Below are 19922 nucleotides of genomic sequence, written 5' to 3'. Positions count from 1 at the left end.
TCCCCCTGCTTCATTCTACTACATTAATAAATCATCCATGAACATGATTTCTGCCCGAGTCCCGTCGGATTGCATCGGCTGTGGGGATGAAGACCACAACTCCCATGATTCCACACTCAGTCACAACTACGCCTTTGTATATTTGTTTATTTTGAATACGGGCCCTCTAGCGGCGAAAATTACATATTGTGAATTGAAATGTATCAAAAGTGACAGCAAAGAAAATTTGACAGTAAACAAAAATTTCTATTTCAAATAAATGCTGCTCTTTTGAACTTTCTATTCATCAAGGAAGCCTAAAAAATGTGTCACAGTTTCCTTAAAATAATTAAGCAGCACATCTGTTTTCATAGATAATAATAGGAAATGTATTTTTTAGCAGCAAATCAGCATATTAGAATGATTTCTGAAGGATCCTGTGACACTGAAGACTGCATTAATGGCTGCTGAAAATTCAGCTTTTGACATCACAGGAATAAATGTCATTTTATAATATATTTCAATAGAAAAGAGACATTTTAAATTGTAAAAATACTTGACAATATTATTGTTTTACTGCATTTTTGATGAAATAAATGCAATCTAGGTGAGAAAAATATTTTCCAACTTATGAAAGGTAGTATACATTTATGGTATTGTATGGAATTTCGAACAGCACAAAGGCCCGCTCAAACCAAGAACGATAACTATAAAGATAACTATAAGATAGTGAATGATATAATCTGTTTATTCTAAGTGCACACTCGTCTGCCGCTTTAAATTCTCGAGCTCATTACAGCAGGATTGATTCTGCTTGGGTGTCAATGTTTTTATCGTTCATTAGCTGGAAAAAAATAGTTTTAAAAGTGATTCCAACTATATTGTTTCTCTGCACCTTTATCGTTATAGTTGTGGTGTGGACTCTGCTATTCTTCAATACTGAAAATGAATTTTAGAACTATATCGTTATCATTCTTGCTCTGAATGGGCCTTAAGGGTGAGTACATTTTCATTTTTGGCTGAACTATACCCTAGACGCCTCTGCATTTCACACAACACAAAAACAATACTGAAAACGCAATCACAACCCCTTACCATTCAAAAAATCTCTAATCTTCTGAATGAAGTCTTTAAGCATCTTGTTGGAGCTCTCAAAGAGTTCTTTCTTGCCCTAGCGCTCTCCCCCCCCCCCCCCCCCCCCCACATACGCATGACCGGAAGGAGTGGAAGCGTTCGACTGTGGCATAATAATAAATGCGCCGCTGCTTTCGAGTCGTGTGTCACGCTCTTTCAGCGGCCTCGTTTCGCTTCGACAGCTTTCAGCCTCCCCCTGCTTCATTCTACTACATTAATAAATCATCCATGAACATGATTTCTGCCCGAGTCCCGTCGGATTGCATCGGCTGTGGGGATGAAGACCACAACTCCCATGATTCCACACTCAGTCACAACTACGCCTTTGTATATTTGTTTATTTTGAATACGGGCCCTCTAGCGGCGAAAATTACATATTGTGAATTGAAATGTATCAAAAGTGACAGCAAAGAAAATTTGACAGTAAACAAAAATTTCTATTTCAAATAAATGCTGCTCTTTTGAACTTTCTATTCATCAAGGAAGCCTAAAAAATGTGTCACAGTTTCCTTAAAATAATTAAGCAGCACATCTGTTTTCATAGATAATAATAGGAAATGTATTTTTTAGCAGCAAATCAGCATATTAGAATGATTTCTGAAGGATCCTGTGACACTGAAGACTGCATTAATGGCTGCTGAAAATTCAGCTTTTGACATCACAGGAATAAATGTCATTTTATAATATATTTCAATAGAAAAGAGACATTTTAAATTGTAAAAATACTTGACAATATTATTGTTTTACTGCATTTTTGATGAAATAAATGCAATCTAGGTGAGAAAAATATTTTCCAACTTATGAAAGGTAGTATACATTTATGGTATTGTATGGAATTTCGAACAGCACAAAGGCCCGCTCAAACCAAGAACGATAACTATAAAGATAACTATAAGATAGTGAATGATATAATCTGTTTATTCTAAGTGCACACTCGTCTGCCGCTTTAAATTCTCGAGCTCATTACAGCAGGATTGATTCTGCTTGGGTGTCAATGTTTTTATCGTTCATTAGCTGGAAAAAAATAGTTTTAAAAGTGATTCCAACTATATTGTTTCTCTGCACCTTTATCGTTATAGTTGTGGTGTGGACTCTGCTATTCTTCAATACTGAAAATGAATTTTAGAACTATATCGTTATCATTCTTGCTCTGAATGGGCCTTAAGGGTGAGTACATTTTCATTTTTGGCTGAACTATACCCTAGACGCCTCTGCATTTCACACAACACAAAAACAATACTGAAAACGCAATCACAACCCCTTACCATTCAAAAAATCTCTAATCTTCTGAATGAAGTCTTTAAGCATCTTGTTGGAGCTCTCAAAGAGTTCTTTCTTGCCCTGGGCTTTATCAAGAGTGTCCTTCGCTTGAGTCTTCACAGTCTGGGTGAGTGTAGCAATGTCTCGGAGCTGAGAGTTAAGCAGAGATTATTCAGGCTCTTTCAAAAGCTCACATGCACTGCACATGCTCAAACAGACACCCGTTTACCTTTTTAGCAATGGTTTGTAGCTCCTCACTGGTAGTGGTCAGGTTCTTATGAAGATCATCAGCATTGTCCAGGGCCTTCAATGAGGCACCAACAGTTCCTTTACATCCTTTCCCTCCACACTTCAGCATACCATCGCTATCACGGCAGCCAGCTCCTCCACAGGGGCTATCTGGACAGCTACTATTAGCACTAGCATTGCCATGGCCACCACATACCTTAAAGCATAAGAAAAACAAGAATGCGTCACTGATAAAGATTCATGACACTCCCTTCCAGGTCTCAAGCCAAAGATTTGCCCAAAGTCTCTACCCTGTTGTTGAGGTGCTGGAGTTTTCTGTCGATCTCATGAGTTTTTTCCTCCAGTTCAGACAAAGATTTATTATTGGCGGTGACTGTACGCATGAAGCTGTCCTTTCTTTCTTTCAACAGAGCTTCGGTACGGTTACGTGTGTCTTCAGACTGTTCCACAGGACTCTGGGGTCCGTATACGGAGGCATTACAGCGCTTCTCTGAATTCAATGAAATCTGGTAGTACTTGCGAACGTTTTCAAACTGCTCTGTAAAACAAAAACGACAAAAGACATTAACAGCTTAAATGTTTTTAACAAAAATGTGGTGAATGTGAATGAACTCAGGGAACCATGGTTACATAAGTAACCTGAGACGTTTTCCTGCTGATTTTTTCTGGGGAAAAAGCTAAGGAATGGGTTTACAGTACACACAACAAAAAATACTTTTATTTTTATTGATTAGATGGTGAAAAGTAGATTTTACATATGAAAATGGAATGCAAGTTTGTTTGCTAAATAATACTCAAATAGTTATTTGGCTATTAGTTCATAATTTACCAAATATCTTTTAGAAAGATTTATCTTTTTTTCAGCTGATGAACGATATAATAATAGCCAATTAGAATTCACCTGACTTCAAAAAGCTAAAGTATTTAAAGCGGCAGATGACAAACTGGCAGCGCGAGCTTATGATAAGCAGAACATTATCATCTGTTGATGTTTTCAATATAGTTATCGTTGATGGTGTGAACTGGCCTTAAAGGAAAGTCATTTTAGACAAGGAATTTTGATTAAAAGATCACAAACTAATCAAGTATTTGAGCATTTTTTTATTTGGTTAATTTTGATATTAATTTTGGATGTTGAATTTAATAAATGTTGTTACACCCCTGGGATGTATATATTTATTTTTGAGTGTGTTTTTCCCACCCCTTTGGGTATGGTTATGTTTCCCTGTGTATGTGCTTTCTTCTCCCTCTCTCTCTCTCTATGTCTCCCTCTCTCTCTCTCTCTCTCTCTCTCTGCTTGCTTGGCAGTAGCAAATTGCCCATAGGTGGTGCTCGTCACAGAATGTGCTGCAGAGAGGCAAACCACACAAAAGAGCAGAAGAAACACTGAGTACGTTTACATGGACAATGTATATGGCATCATAACGAAGACGAACTATATGTTTATACATGAAATTCCAGAAGGGATGTCGGATGGCAAAGCGTGGTGACGTAATGACGTGTGCCATTAATCGAACTAATCGAATTAATATGTACCATAACATGTAAAACGGGAACATGAAAGGAATATTTTAAAATCAACTCATGTAAACACCTTAATCATAATATTGTCTTATTTAGAATAAGGTAAATAATTAGATTACTGATGTCCATGTAAACGTAGTCCGTGTGGAGTGAGGTTCACTTCTCCCCTGCTCCAGACTTGTGTTGGGTGTTGTTTATTAAGTCTGTTGAGTGTGGCGCAAACTTTGAACTTTTCTTCATGGAATAACTTTTGATTGTTATAGTGTATTCCAGTTGTCCAGCAGTGTTGTGCTGATACTATACAGGTAGTGTGACTACTTTAACTTAGTTTCTTTGTTAAGGTATTAAAAAGGTATTGTAGTTTTTGTTTGTTTGTTTGCTTTATGATTAAATTGGAAGCTGTAGGGAGAGGGTGCCATTTTATTTTGTACTCACTGTTTATCCCTGTTTCTGGTTAGGGAGGGAGTTGAGGAAAGCTTTTGTTGTTGATTTCTTTTCTTTTACCTGGATAGATTTAGTACTCCTCCTGCAAATTAGCTGCTGTTTTGTTTGTTGTTTTGGCCAGGCCTTCTCCTGAAGACATTTATTGCTTCCACGTTTCTTGCTGATTTAAATAAATTGTCTAAGTTTACCTAAACCAAGTGGTTGTCTTGCATTTCTGGGGCAGAGGACTGGAGTGATTCTTCCACGTTTTATTTTTCGTTCATTACTTTTTTTTATAAGCTTAAGTTAACCTGTTACTCCCACTCCCAACCCTAGACTGGGAAAGTGGAAGGTAACAATGTCATATCTTATATTTTTTTAACTAAAAAAAAATACTACTTTACCTGCCAATTCAGCAGTATGGTAGTTCTCCAGCTCTCTGTGCAGTTGTTGAAGCTTATTGTTCAAGTCTTTCAGTTCTTTCTCCAGTGCTGTTAGGTTTCGTTTCAGAGCATTGTCAAGGTTTGCCGTCACATTCAGCTCCCAACTCACGCTCATCAGACGCCCATCTGTCAAAGCTATCTCCGCTCTGAAAATGTCCATTTAAATGGAAAAAAAAATTACAATTATCTTCATGTAACATGAAACCAAAGTCCAAAATTATACTCGCAAAGTGCCAATGCAACTAACAATTTATGTTCGGTGCATAATAAAATAGTGTTTGCAAAATAATACATAGTTTAAATTGAACTGCAAGATTGATAATGCAACCTTTGTTAATGCAAGTGACAAATGATTTTTAGGCCCTGTCTACAAGCTCTACTAAAGTAAAAATAAATTTACAGTGCCGCCCACTGTGTGCAAGCTTTACCTCAAGTCATCAATGGTCTGGCTTATTAGGTTATAGATTCCCTCTCGGTCTCCATTTCGAATCAGGTCTTGAATCTGTGCGAGCTTCTTCTCCAGTTCACGTATGCGGCTATCGTTGACTCCGGGAACCTCACCCTTTTCCAGGATCATGGCAATGACATCCTTGATGTGGGTCAGATCTCGGCCGATCTGGCACACAGCATCATCCCATAGCTGGAAGCAGGGATGACAGGGAACGCACTTGGGGAAGTTTCCGGTAAAGCCGCGGGCGCACTCATCACAGCGACGTCCTGAAGCCTCCTCCTTACACACACACGCTCCTGTTACACGGTCACACTGAGCTATCTCGGACCCCAGAGGGTGGCAGTTACACTCTGATCAGAGGGAGATAAAGGAATAATGAGATGACACAGAGAAGAAACAGGAGTAAGTGTACTGTATGTGCACTACTCACCTTCACACTGCACTCTGGGATCACCCCAGTGAAACGCCTCACATTCACTGCACTGTCGCCCTCCAAAACCTGGCTGACAATGACACTGGCCACTGAACTACAAGTAAGTACAGAGGCAGAAGAAGAAAATTATTAAGCCAGAAAAACTTTCAAATCCATGTCCCTCTTCAAACATAAATAAATAAATAAATGAGATTAATTAATTATAAATAAAAAATAAATGTAATCTGAAGCATCTTTGATCGTAATGTAAGTCTAAAATGTCTGATACAACTGTTTAAGGTAATAAATATTTAGGTATCCTAGTTTGTCTTTTTAATTTTAAATTTTTTAAATTTAGCAAGAAACAATATCCTTCAAAAGTTTGGTGTCATAATATTTTGAAAGAAGTATCTTATGCTCATCAATGATGCATTTATTTGATTGAAAACAGTAAAAATAATAAATATTATTACAATTTAAAATAACAATTTTATATTTTAATACATTTAAAAAGTAATTTATTCCTGTGATGTCAAAGCTGAATTTTCTGCATCCATTACTATAGTTTTCATTGTGACAGGATCCTTCAGAAATAATTCTAATATGCTGATTTGGTGCTCAAGAAACTTTTTCTATTATTATCTATAATGAAGACTGCTTAATATTCTTTTGGAAACTGTGACCATATTTCCAGATTGTGAATCTGTTCCAGATCTGAAGAACAGAAAGTTCAAAAGAACAGCATTTATTTGAAATAGAAATCTTTTGAAACATAATACATCCTTGCTGAATAAAAATTTTTATATTTAAAAAATCTTTCTGACCCTTTTGAACTTTTGTAGCATATATATTGGCAAAAAAAGTAAAGTACATATACTTTTATCATTGTTTATTTTTGCTATGCCTCCTTGTTTTGTCCTTTATTGCATTGTTTTTATCATCTTGTACTTTATTGTATATTCTTTATATTTATTGTCTCTGTAATTTATCGTCTGTTCCCCTTCTGCCCTGTCGTTCTCGTGAGGAGATAACAAAAGAAACATATCATTATTTATATAAATAAGCTTAGTAGCATTAAATGTTTTTGCATGTTTATGCATGACAATAAACAGTTGCCATGTACATTTCATCACATTTGGGGGTTTGACTACCCCTGTTGTAATGTATAGTCACGTCTGCTCATGTCACTTTACCTCAACCTATGTATTTTTTATTATAGAAAGTTTTATGTTGAGGTTTCAATCTTGAGAGACTAACCCTGATAAAATACAGATGTAATGATGAAGAAAGATACTGAATGCCACAGGACATACCATGTTGCAGTGGGTGCTGAGGGAATTTGGTTGGGCACATTCGCAGAGTTCACATCCAAAGACTGAGCCGAAGTTCCAGTGGTTGGGGGTGCACTGGTCACAGTTGTGGCCAATGATGTTTGGCTTGCAGGGGCATTGGCCAGTCCGTTTATCACAGTGACACACTCCATCAGTACAGTAGTCATCTACAGTGCCTGCAGTTACACAAGTACAGCCTGCAGGACGAGACAGAGTGCAGAATTACACATAAATGCATAAATACTTCCAATTCATTGTAAATGCAATTATGTTTTGAAGCTTTAGAGTCACTGTACTTACGCCTACAGTCCTGAGCAAGTGCATTTCCATAATAACCTGGTTTACACTCAGAACAAGAGTGGCCGTCTGTGTTATACAGGCACCTGAGGCATTGGCCGGTTTGTGGGTCACATGACTCTGGGTCTTGGGGGTCAATGTTCCCGTTGCATTGGCACGGCCAGCACGTCCCGCCAGGCTGCTGAGGATCCCCATAGTACCCAGGGGCGCAGCGATCACAGCGAGGACCTGAGAGAAGACACTGTCAGCAAACCTACTTAATGAGAATTATAGACTATTGATTTTGAGACACTATTTTACCTGCATATCCTTCACCACACTGGCAGAGGATCTGGTTGGAGGCATAGTCTGTGTGACAGGAAGCTCCATTGGAGTGTCCGCTGTCAGGGTGCCCTGGACATGGACAGGGGTGACAGTGCTCGCCAGAACCCAATATTGGGTTACCATAGAAACCGTTTACACACCTAAAGTAAGAAAGGACAGAATAATAGATACACATCTTTAGAGAATAATATCTTATTCATTTTATTTCTAATTAATTACTTTAAGTCTTGTCTCACTACACTTATTACAGGGCAGCCTATGGATACATGCATATTAGCATAATACCACATATTAATTATTATTAATTAAACATAATATTTTATGCAGTATTTTGTTAATTTTTTGTATTTAAAAGATTATATTTTTACTGTTTTACTTTTATTTTATTTTATTTTTTACTCTTTTTTTGAAAGTCTCTTACAGTATATATGTTCACCAAGGCTGCAATTATTTCAAAAGAAAAACACAGTAAAACAGTAATATTGTGAAATATTGATTTTAAATAATTGTTTAAAATAACTATTATCTATTTGAATGTCTTTTAAAATATAATTTATTTCTATGGCAAAGCTGAAATTTCTACATCCATTACTCCAGTCTTCAGTGTCACATGATCCTTCAGAAATCATTATAATATACTGATTTGCTGCTCAAGAAACATTTCTAATGTGGAAACCATGATGCATTTTTTGTCATGGTTAAATTATAAAAAACATTTATCTGAAGTCTTTACTGTAATTTTTGGTCAAGTTAATGCATCCTTGTAGAATAAAATCAACAAATCTTACACTACCATTCAAACATTTGAAGTCAGTATCTAATATAGAATTTAAGTGGGAGAACTTGCACAATTGGTGGCTGACTAAATACTTTTTTTCCCCACTGTATATTTATTAATGAATTTACTTTAATAATTTGTCATATTTGATGTACAGATTGTGACAGCTTCACCCTCCTTTGCATGGCATGCATCACTTTGTGACTTTAATCAGTGACTCAAATGTAATTGGTCAACATTGATTTAGTCAGTGTATTGACCTCATTAAGCAGTCTCTCACCTCTCACACAACTGTCCAGCTGTGTAGTCTCGGCACTCATAGCAGGCACCTGTTTCAGGGTCACAGCTCTCCGCATGGCCGTTACACTGGCACTGTCTACAGTTTGGAAATCCCCACTGACCAGGCTGGCATTCAGAGCACTGGCGGCCAGTCGCCCCATGCTGGCACGGACACTGGCCCGTCACGGGGTCACACTGATGCCCTACAGAGCCCTGAGAGTGGCAGTCACATACTGTTGCAGGCAGAGAAAAGGGAGTGAGGAACAATGAGAAATGTGTCAAATTTAATTAAAATCTTAAACTAACATTTGTGAAAAAATAAACAGTTACGATATGAAAAAACAATGACGGCCCTATTCATTTAAATATCAGTTAAAATGCTTATTCTCCTCTGACTCTTACCAGTGCAGCCATATGGCCCAAATCCGTACGTCCCCGGTGCACACTGATCACATTTACGGCCAATAACATTGGGTTTACAGTGGCATTGACCTCCGACTTTGTCACACTCGGTACTCAGTGAACCCTGAGGGTTACATTGACATGCTGCAGAAATAAAAAGTTCAAACTATTATCAAGCCATTCGTAAGAATCTAAATAACAGCATGAGATTGATCTGAATAAAAAATTAAATGATGTGTTTTGATGTGATGTGACTGTTGTTCTGACAGGACATTGTGGAGGGATCTTCAGCTTTGACCTCATCACTGTGTGACTCACCCAGGGCACCGTTATACATGATCGCAGAGATGCTGCAGATGAGTGTAGTGCACAGCTCGGCCAGCGCAGGCATTGGCAAGGTCATGAAGGAATCCAAACACATGTACAACTCCATCTCCTGGCGTCGACTCTCATCTGGGGCGTCATCACCCCGGAAACCTGGGAGCTCATCATACCTGGGTATAAGTACAAGCTGTGGGGAGAGAGAGAAAGAGTAAGCATTTGTCATTATTAGATCAACAGAAGTCTCAACAATTATGTAATTGTACCAGCAGGGGGCAGTGCTTGTTTTAACTGTGGTTAGGAAATTGCAACACATGCTTTCCTCGTTTTAACAAGGGATAGTTCACCCAAAAATGAAAATTCTGTCATTAATTACTAATTATTTAGTTATGGGCAACCATAGGCGTAATTTGCGGGTGGGACGGGTGGGACATGTCCCCACCACTTTTTGCCAGGGTCGATATTGTCCCTACCACTTTTTGAAAGTAATTGAAAAATATATTGCGGAAGGTATGTAGGCTATGTATTAAAGGGAAAACAAGATCAACAAATCATTCTTCATAATCTAATTAGGGTGATAAAAAAACAAAAACATTTGAGTCCTTACGCATGCATAACTCGTGCAGTGCAATAACGACGTGATTTGCAGCTGTCGCACTTTTCGTAATGTCATTAGGCTATAGAATTTTATTTAAAAAATTGAGAGCTTCCTTGTGCCAAGTAGGCCTGCCCTCTACTAAAGATTTTTCTAGTCAACTAGTCGCACGTTATATTAAATTGATTAATATAATAATATATTAACCATACTTCAATATAGGCTATAGGCAGATGTATTAGACTAGAGCCTATTTCGCACTCAAGCTCGTGCATAAAGCAATTGGCAAAGTGATTACGAACGTGTCGGGGGGGAAATAAGACATTTTAATTATTTAGTAATAAACTAGTGCTTTCTGAGTCATTTCTTTGTCAGTTCTTTGCCGAATGCCGACACTGACACACCATCTCCACATGGACGTGCCTTTAATAGAAATGCACCTTTTCATACGTACTACAAAATTAAAGAATATTACAAAATCGAGTGGGCGAGTTTTCCTTATATTTATTTTATTATTCATATAAAAATTATAATAACCCGTTTTGGTTATATTTACTATTAATTGCAGAAGGTGCGCTCAGCAAAAATTACGGGAATATTGATGGTTTTCACGCTTAAGTAAAGTAAAAGACCGCGTATTAAACCAGAGAAGGTGAACATATTGGTGATTTTTGTGTGAAAAAAAAAAACCTTCCAAGCACTGTCACCGGCAGCAAGTTTAGTTTTACTTTTCTTTTTGTTTTGTTTTCCTTTTGAAAAGCTTATTTTTGCTGTTTACCTCACATTATGCTATGGAGGCTCTCTTTTTTTTTGATTCCTCAGTGTTTGCTAAACATTCTGTAATTTATTAGTCATTATATAGCCTAATACAGCGTGTAGGCCTATGCCATGCCTCATCTTATTAGTTTTTGTTAACGTTTTGTAAGCTAGTTTGTCATTGAATCTTACTGTTTTATTGTTGTTGTGCATTTTAATTAAAAATAATGAATCCATCTTTTTTTTTTGTCTTAAAAGGTGAAAGAAGGTGTATAGATGTAAGCAAAACAGACAATTATATTTTATTGTAAAACCTGACAAGATCGTGAAATCGAAAGTGAAAGCATGGGAAGCCAGGCTTATAACATGGCAAAAGAGAAACTCCCATTCACAAAATTCAAATCACAAATAATACTACTGGTGAAAAAGAACGGGTTGAATGTTAACTACTTTCGTTTCCATTTAACTATAAACTACAATAAAAGTTCATCAGCATGCATTGATTAATAGCATGTTGTAGCACAAAAAAACAAACAAACAAAAAAAACCTGCTCATGCAACCAACTGAGAAAGTTAATAGGAAAAGAGTGACCAGTGAATTGCCCAGCTCCCTCTGTCAGTGATCTAGCACCCCCTCAGCACCTGCGTTCAAAATTCTCTGGAGCCGCCCCTGATACATCGATGTATTTTTGAAAAGCCAAAATTAAGTTTGTCCAACTCTAAACCCAGTCCCCAAGTAAATTAGGTTACTAAATAAAAAACTAGCAAAACGAGTTGTGCGGTGTCCCCACCACTTTTCAAAGCAAAGTTACGCCACTGTGGGCAACGTTAAAATGTTACAGTTGAACCACTGATGGACTGTTTTGACGCTAGGAGAATACTTTTTGTGTGCAAAAAAAAAACATTGCAGAAATTGTTGAATAAAGTAGTTATTTTTGTTTTCTTTCCACACAAAATTCCCATAGCTTCAAAACATTACAATTGAACCACTGATGTCACATGGACTATTTTAATGATGTCCTTACTATCTTTCTAGGCCTTGAACATGGTAGGACCCTTGCTGTCTAGTATGCAGGGTCAGAAAGCTCTCGGATTTCATCAAAAATATCTTTATTTGTGTTTGTTAGATGAATGAAGGGTTTGGAACAGCATGAGGGTGAGTAATCAATGACAATTTTCTTTGTTGGGTGAACTATCCCTTTAAGCTTTTAATAATTTGTAAAAATGACTGATAATGGTAAATGAGAGAGGATCCTTACTGAGTCTATCAGGGTGAAGGCAGTGAGATGTCGGTGAGACACGGCATGACGCTGGAAACGGATGGACACCACATACTGGTTGTTTGGCTCAAAACAAAAGGGCCTTGGCATTTCAACATACCTGTCAAGTGTTACAAATCATTATTAACAATATTCATTAACAGTCTAATCATGCATATTTCTTTCCCTTTACTCTACAAATTTTAGGACTTAAAAAATATAAAACAAAGAAATGTTATGGCATAACAAAACACAGTGACCTATTTCAGAAGATCATAATCATATAAAACTTTTCCAATTGAAATAAAAACACATTTTGAAGATGTACACACTTCCATTCAGAAATTTGTTTTAATGCTTATCCAAGACTGATTTACTTGATCGAAAAAGAAAGAAAGAAAGAAAGTCTCTTACATATGCTCACCAAGGCTGCAATTATTTAATAAGAAAAATACAGCAAAAACAGTAATATTGTAAAATATTTTTGTGATTTAAAATAACTATTATCTATTTGAATGTAATTTGAATATGTTTTAAAATGTAATTTATTTCTGTGATGGCAAAGCTGAATTTTCAGCATAATTACTTCAGTCTTCATTGTCACATGATCCTCCAGATCACATTCTAATAACTCTACCATTCTAATAAAAACCTTAATGTTTTTTGGGGGAAAAAAATAATAAAATAATAATAAAATAAATGAATATCTTACTGACCCCAAACTTTTGAATGGTAGTGTATATCACAAAAATAGGAAAGTACCATGTGAGATATGATTAGTATATTTATTCACAAACTACCAGTATATTTCACCAGCTTTAATTGGGTGGAGCACATAATACAGCTGCTTCCTCTCCCTATGTTAACAACATTCATTGACTCAAATCCCTTTCCAGCACCAGACAGCCAACCTTATTTAGTTTCCCTCAGTTAGACAGCAGCTCCACCAGCCTGACAATGTCTGTGAAGTCTTATCTCCTGGCTGGGTTTTATTTTCCCATCGAAAGACTTAGACCGGTAATATATCCAGACTGAACTTCCTGAACTCACCTGACTCCCTGTCTCCTTTCATTTTCTCAGATTGCAATGGCACCCAAAAACTCACCCCTTGCAGGTAAATGATCAAAACAACTGCCGTGGAACTCTGTTTCCCATGAACTGTGGGCTAAACAAGCTTTAAAATAGTACTTTGTACATAATACGCAATAATACATAAGTCTACACTACACTAACTATGAATGGAGTGCTTAAAAAGAAATATCAATGCGTAATTGCATCCCAAAACAAAGCATTCCTGATATGTCAGGTAAACACAGACACACACAGACATAAACACAATGATATTACCTCCTGTGGTGGGACATTGTGACTGTGTATATCTGCTCTGTGGGCAGCATGTTTCCACAGCGGAGACTTGTGGGTAAATCCAGGGACGTGATGCTCACTAGAGCCTCCCAGTCCTCTGTGGACTGTATACAAACAAAAAAGAACAGACAAAATTATTAATAATATCATTAACTTTAAATCAAAGATGAGATTTTGGGATATTTTATTAAGTAAATACACTACAATTTGTTTTTAGAAATTTAGGGAAAAAAACCTTGTATGTTTGTCCAGTACAAATATTTCTTTAATCAAAATACATTTACCTGAAAAAAAAAAATAAAATGTATCAACATTAAGTGAGTTTATGCTTAAAACAAGAAAAAAAAAATCTGTCAATGAGGTAAGAAAAAACAGTTTAATCTTTGAATTATTTATCTGCCCTCACTGCCAGATATGTTTTTCTTGTTTTAAGCTTAAACTCACTTAATTTTGATAAATTTTTCAGAAAAACAAAACTTTATATGATGTAATTTTCCTTCTTTATTGTATTAACTGTATAGATTTAAGAATGTTTATATTGGAAAATGAGACAAAAATACTAAGTAAATACTAAAATACTAAGTAAAAGATACTAAGGAAGAAAATAATTTTTCACAGTGTTTAAGGACATTTACACCAGTTTAAACTTATTTGTGTTTTGAAACGTGGTAGCTGGTTTCTGGTCTAAGCTGGTTCCAGATGGTGATTACTTACTTAGTATGACTAGCTGGTTGCTGTTTGTAGGCTGGTCTAAGATGACCTACCAGCTAGTAATCAGCTACCATGTTTCGAAACAATCTCTCAAGTGTTTCAGACCACACACCTCTGGCTCATATCTGATCATAATGTCATATTCCATAGCGTAAGGGATGTTGCTGATTGTGAACTCGAGGCCAGCGCCGTCTTTAACCCGAGCGAAGCCCGGCCCGGTCCATGTGACCATCTGACCCGGTTGTCTCTCTCTGTGCACAGTGCTTACACTGGGCTGAAAACAGATTCACATATTCATATTAAACTAGATACAGCAGTGTAGCGTAGTTGGCTGATGAAGGCGGAGGTGGAGTTATCTGCAACTTACAGTTTGCTGCAACTGTCGGATGCGTCTCAGTGCTGCCCTCTGCTGTTGGGCAATGTGCCTGCGATGATGACGACGGTTTCTTCTCAGCTGATTGTTGAGATGCTGCACACAGTCAGTCTCAGCCTGAGGCCTTGGGTTGCCCTAAAACACAGACACACAAACTATATAATATTCATGAGATTACATTTATATATACTGTATAGCATAAATTGCAGAGTATGGCTATGTCCAGAATGGCATATCTCCATACTCTCAAATTAATATTCTAGTATGCAGTGTGTATACTATGTATACAACTGCTCCATTATGAATTATATATACTCTGCACACAGTAAGCACAATTTCAATGTAATGCAGTCTTGGTGAGGATAAGAGTCTTTTTTCAACACCATTAAAAACATTCTTACCAACCCCAAACATTTGAACACAACATGACACCCATTCTAAAAAAAAAGTTGAGTGAGGTGACCGGCAGGGAAAGTGTGAACTGGAATGATGATGGTGCAGACTGTGTGAACCAGACAGTGCTGTTGTGTGTTTATATGTGTGGTGGGCATTAATAACTCTCTCTGACAGGCTGGCATCTCTTCTGCTCTCTGCTCTTATTCTGGGTCACTTCAGCTGTGGAGTATTCTGCAGTTCGTCTGTGTGTTTGTTTGTGTATGCCACAGTGTGCCTGCACAACCAGCACTGCCTGAGGGGGGTACAGTGAACTATCCTGGAAAAGCCTCATTAAATTATAATGAAAAAACTGCCATTGTGAAAAGAAAAATGTATTTAAAATATTTATATATTTTTAAAAGATTCATTTTCTTTAACCACTGAATTCTTAACCAAAGTTATCACCAAATCTGATTGTTTTGTCACACAGAGCAGTGGAAGTGAAGGTACCTGAGGGTTAAACTCACATGAATGTAAACTCACAAAGTAGACATATTTACATTTTACACATTACATCAGCGTTTATAGACCAGCTGAACCATAAAATTGGGGAATTCTTTCACAGATATGCACATATTAATCTCTCAATCTATGTGCCTGATCCTGTTTCCATGACCCATGATACCAGCATCACCCCCAAGAGCAGAACAGACACCTATTCATAACAACAGGAAGATTTTTATAGCAGTACCCTGATAATATGACATGAACTCTGCGTAGTTTAGGCTGCCAAAAGGAAAAATAATACATAGTTAAAATGGATGGTGGATTTTAGAAATGTGATCTCCGTGCAATTGAGCATTACTCACTGGAAGAGTAGGATCATCAGGGGAGCGACCTATAGCTTCCTCTGCTTCATACTTATTATAATCCAGAGAAGCACAGAAAAATGCAGGCTGCGCTTCAGAGCACTGCCGACCAATCAGATGAGGCCGACAGTCACACTGACCATTGTCCATCCTGCATCTGAAGATGAAAGAGAACAGAGTTTAGAGAAAATTGTCATAGATATCTTCAAAATGCTTCAAATCAAGAGTTTAATGATTTGTTTTCATAATGAAATCAGTTCATATTCTGTGGAAGCCCTCAACTTTTTCCTCTGTTGTTTTTTTTAAATATTTTTACTAACATATTTATTGTTAAAATTGTATTTATTAGACATTATTTTTATTTTTTAAAAGGAAAAAATATTTATAGGGGGAAATATTTTCATTATTTTCACCTTGCAGTTGGGCACTTCCATTCAGTTCAGTCAATTCTCTAAACAAATTAAAGAGTTCCTGACTTCAATACCCATCCCAGTCAAATCCCAAAAGAATGCAGGACTTTAATCTTGGCATATCAAAACTACACCCAGATACCAGACACTTCCTTATTGCTAATCAAGGGTAAATACACATTTAAATGCAATAACTGACATCAGTAACTCACCTGTTGCTGGTTGCTCCACCAAAGTCACAATCGCAGGGTCTGCAACCAGCCAGATCATTACTGAGTCCCCAGTATTCAGGCTGTACACAAACACATTCATACAGGCATTTTCTGAATTTTCAATATTAAAACTGCAAACATTTTTGTGATGGTTATTGTTTAAGGAGAGAGTGAAGTCGTACCAGGCACTGATCGCAGTAGCGGCTGGTTACGTATCTCTTACAGGAGCAGTCACCACTGATTTGATCACAAGGAGCCCCAATCATAGTGATGCCACGGGGGTCACAGTTACATGCTGCCAATGACATACACATCAGCACAATAAATGTCACATACAGAGGCCCCTGGGTGAGCATTGAATTTTATAGAGCCCCAAACGTTTTAATTGTTTAAAATTTGGACAGTTTCAAATGTTAGTGGAACACGTTCATGATGAACTTGAGAAGAGCTGACTTTACATCCACTAAACACACACAATCTCTTACGCTGGCATCCTAGTGGGATGTCAGGACTGAGTCCATAGTGTCCCTCTTTGCAGTAGTCGCAGCGCTGACCCTTGACGTTCTGCTTACAGCGACACTGACCGCCAATCATACCCAGATCCAGATCAGTATTACTGTCACAAAGTCCTCCCTCCACAGATCCCACCGGGTCACAGTCACAAGCTGTACACACACACACAGAAAAAAACATGAACAATAGGCAGGAGAAAACCACGCACAAAAAAGAGACTACATTGGAAATGAACAACTTACGGATACATGCTGCCGGGTCTCTGATGTCTCGAGTTGGATCCTGATAGTAAAAATATTTACAGGTTTCACAGTTGCGGCCCATGGTGTTGTGGAGACAGTTGTCACACACACCTCCACTGATGTTCCCCGTAGCCAGATACACCGCCATGTCAAAATGACACTGGTTGGAGTGACCATTACAGTTGCATTCTGAGAAAAATTACAAGTGAAGACTTGTTTGCCATTTGTATTTGTATTGAACTTCTTCATGCGTGTGTACAGTATCTTACCCCTGCATGTATGTGCGTTATCAGTCTCGGCGGGCCTCCAGGGTGCATCATGGTAGAAATCTCTACAGCGCTCACAGTTTAATCCCACAGTGTTGTGCTTACACACACAACGTCCATGAATCTGTCCGATCAAAAAGATGGGATGTATTAAATAGTGTGCTCCATTCACAATCAAACAATAATCAAGCTGTTATTTGAAATCAGTTTGACCGATACCTACCATGCCCAGATCCCTGGAGGTCACTCCGGGTACTGGTGCGCACTCTGACGCGTGACCATAGCAGAAGCAGCTGCCGCGCACAACCAGCTCATACAGCGCATAGTAATATTTCTGCAGCACGTCCGGACGCCGGTCAAGAAGGTTATCACCCAGAGTGCGCAGTTTAGTGAAGTTTATCCGGAGATTAGTGATCCGCAACAAATCTGAGGGAAGATTGTTAACAAACTGTGTGATTTGCAGCTGCATTATATGCAGTGCTGTAGACACAAAATGAACACTCACTACAGTAAATGAGAGTAAAATTGGCTTTAGCAAGTAAATAACTCACATGTTGGCCATTAAAAGAAAAGTAAACCCAAAAATTTAAGTTTTCTAAAACTTTACTTACCATCAGGCTATCCAAGATGTAGATTAGTTTGTTCCTTCATTGGAAAAAATCTGGAGAAATTTGCTCGCTGCAGTGAATGGGTGCCGTCAGAATGAGAGACCAAACGGCTGATAAAAACATCACAATAATCCACAAGTAATCCACGTGACTTCAGTCCATCAATTAATGTCTTGTGAAGTGAAAAGCTGTGTTTGTAAGAAACAAATCTATCATTAAAAAGTTAACTTCAAACAAGTCTTCTATCTATAATATGAGAAATATGGACAGATCAAGCACTGTTTACACGAAAACCATCCAGAACTGTTCTAAACAAATATGTCGGTGAAGTTTGATGTCAGAGTACAATAGGGGAAGGACTTTTTCACAGGAGGAAGCATTATCATGGATTATTTGATCATATTTTAGCTAGAAGTGTCGGTTTAATGTTAAAACACCATAACAATGGATTTTTCATACGAACACACAGCTTTTCACTTCACAAGACATTAATTGATGGACTGGATTCTTGTTGATTATTGTGATGTTTTTTATCAGCGGTTTGGACTCACATTCTGACGGATCACTGTATTCACTCCATTGGTGAGCAAGTGATGTAATGCTAAATTGCTCCAAATCTGTTCTGATGAAGAAATAAACTCATCCACATCTTGGGTGGCCTGAGGGTGAGTAGTAATCACATTTAGATAAAAAATATTACACAACAGTTACATGGTAAAAGATTTGTTACATTTCACTAACCCTGAATGTCAAGACTGTATGGGTCTTTGACATGGATCGCAGGATCAAGCACTTTGTAGATGACCTAAAAATAATATTAATACAATCATATAGTGGGACTGTGGGTGAATGCTACATTCAAAAGTAACAATAAAAAACAGATTAAAACATATCCTTATTAAAATAGCCTCAGCACACACTCACCTCTCCTTCAGTGGACGGCTCAATGTCAGAGTAGCGCTCCTCACAGATGACCTCATCGATAAACTGCAACGAGTGGGCAGGAATCCAGGGGAAAGTCTTGGTGCAGTTGTAGGCAAAGTAGCGATATGGCCTCCATGTACGGCCAAAATCAGAAGAACGCTCAATTATCATAGCAGCAGGCCTAAAAGTCTGTGGAGATGCAAACAGAAGGTTAAAGTCTTTAGCAGTGAGGAAGGTGGTTCACTTTTACTGACATATATACTTATCTATTATTGAAATATATTGTTGTGCTTATGGATATCCATTTATACTGTATACATACTTTAAACTTCATGATGAAATGAGTAAAATGGAACTCGGCCTCAAGATTCAGTCTAATACTGACATTCTCCTCTCCTGCACACAAACAGACAAAAGAAAACTGAAGGTCATTATCTACAACACTGATTCTAGTGGTACACAGAGGAATCACTGAATTAAATATAAATTAATGTTAAACACTTTTTAAAAGTTTGCAAGTTGGCTAAATGATGCCTGTTTTAATTTTTTGATCAAGTACTGTACATTTTTTACTTTACATTTAAAGTCCCCCTGTAGTCAAAAATGTTGTCTCTTAAAACTCATCTTTGGTCATCAAAATGACATATTTAAATGTTTTTTATTGTGAAAATCATTTTCTCATGCCTTAAAATAGCTTGAATGTAACTCTACACCCTTGCCATTTACTATACGCGGATCTATGAATACGCAAATTAGCCCCGCCTCCACTCCACGGATAATGACTGATAGAACTATGTTTTTACTTGCGGACAACTACAGTGGATACTGTAACATTTG

At 37.5% G+C, this 19922-nt stretch overlaps 1 protein-coding gene across 3 annotated transcripts in view; it reads right to left on the bottom strand.

The window, feature by feature from the left end:
* The window catches only part of LOC107568836 (laminin subunit beta-2-like), a 48627-nt gene that overhangs the window by 2773 nt on the left and 25932 nt on the right, over window positions 1-19922 (bottom strand). For 2 of the 3 annotated variants that reach the window (XM_016254824.1, XM_016254825.1), the window contains exons 5-30: window positions 19408-19481; window positions 19086-19274; window positions 18903-18966; window positions 17777-17979; window positions 17557-17677; window positions 17288-17476; window positions 17018-17197; window positions 16715-16827; window positions 16533-16612; window positions 15911-16067; window positions 14661-14801; window positions 14406-14567; window positions 13565-13686; window positions 12218-12338; window positions 9605-9797; window positions 9287-9430; window positions 8886-9117; window positions 7804-7967; window positions 7507-7731; window positions 7189-7403; window positions 5894-5990; window positions 5441-5813; window positions 4974-5158; window positions 2913-3160; window positions 2603-2818; window positions 2379-2523 (exon numbers count right to left, since the gene is read on the bottom strand). In XM_016254824.1, the coding sequence (XP_016110310.1) occupies window positions 2379-2523; window positions 2603-2818; window positions 2913-3160; window positions 4974-5158; window positions 5441-5813; window positions 5894-5990; window positions 7189-7403; window positions 7507-7731; window positions 7804-7967; window positions 8886-9117; window positions 9287-9430; window positions 9605-9797; window positions 12218-12338; window positions 13565-13686; window positions 14406-14567; window positions 14661-14801; window positions 15911-16067; window positions 16533-16612; window positions 16715-16827; window positions 17018-17197; window positions 17288-17476; window positions 17557-17677; window positions 17777-17979; window positions 18903-18966; window positions 19086-19274; window positions 19408-19481 (4353 nt within the window). The remainder of the gene's footprint in view (window positions 1-2378; window positions 2524-2602; window positions 2819-2912; window positions 3161-4973; window positions 5159-5440; window positions 5814-5893; window positions 5991-7188; window positions 7404-7506; window positions 7732-7803; window positions 7968-8885; window positions 9118-9286; window positions 9431-9604; window positions 9798-12217; window positions 12339-13564; window positions 13687-14405; window positions 14568-14660; window positions 14802-15910; window positions 16068-16532; window positions 16613-16714; window positions 16828-17017; window positions 17198-17287; window positions 17477-17556; window positions 17678-17776; window positions 17980-18902; window positions 18967-19085; window positions 19275-19407; window positions 19482-19922) is intronic. The other variant, XM_016254826.1, reaches the window with a different exon arrangement.

This window comes from Sinocyclocheilus grahami, unplaced genomic scaffold, assembly GCF_001515645.1.
Source record: "Sinocyclocheilus grahami isolate Dianchi unplaced genomic scaffold, SAMN03320097.WGS_v1.1 scaffold1286.1, whole genome shotgun sequence".
Taxonomy (NCBI): Eukaryota; Metazoa; Chordata; class Actinopteri; order Cypriniformes; family Cyprinidae; genus Sinocyclocheilus; species Sinocyclocheilus grahami.
This window is presented reverse-complemented; position numbering and strand designations above follow the sequence as displayed.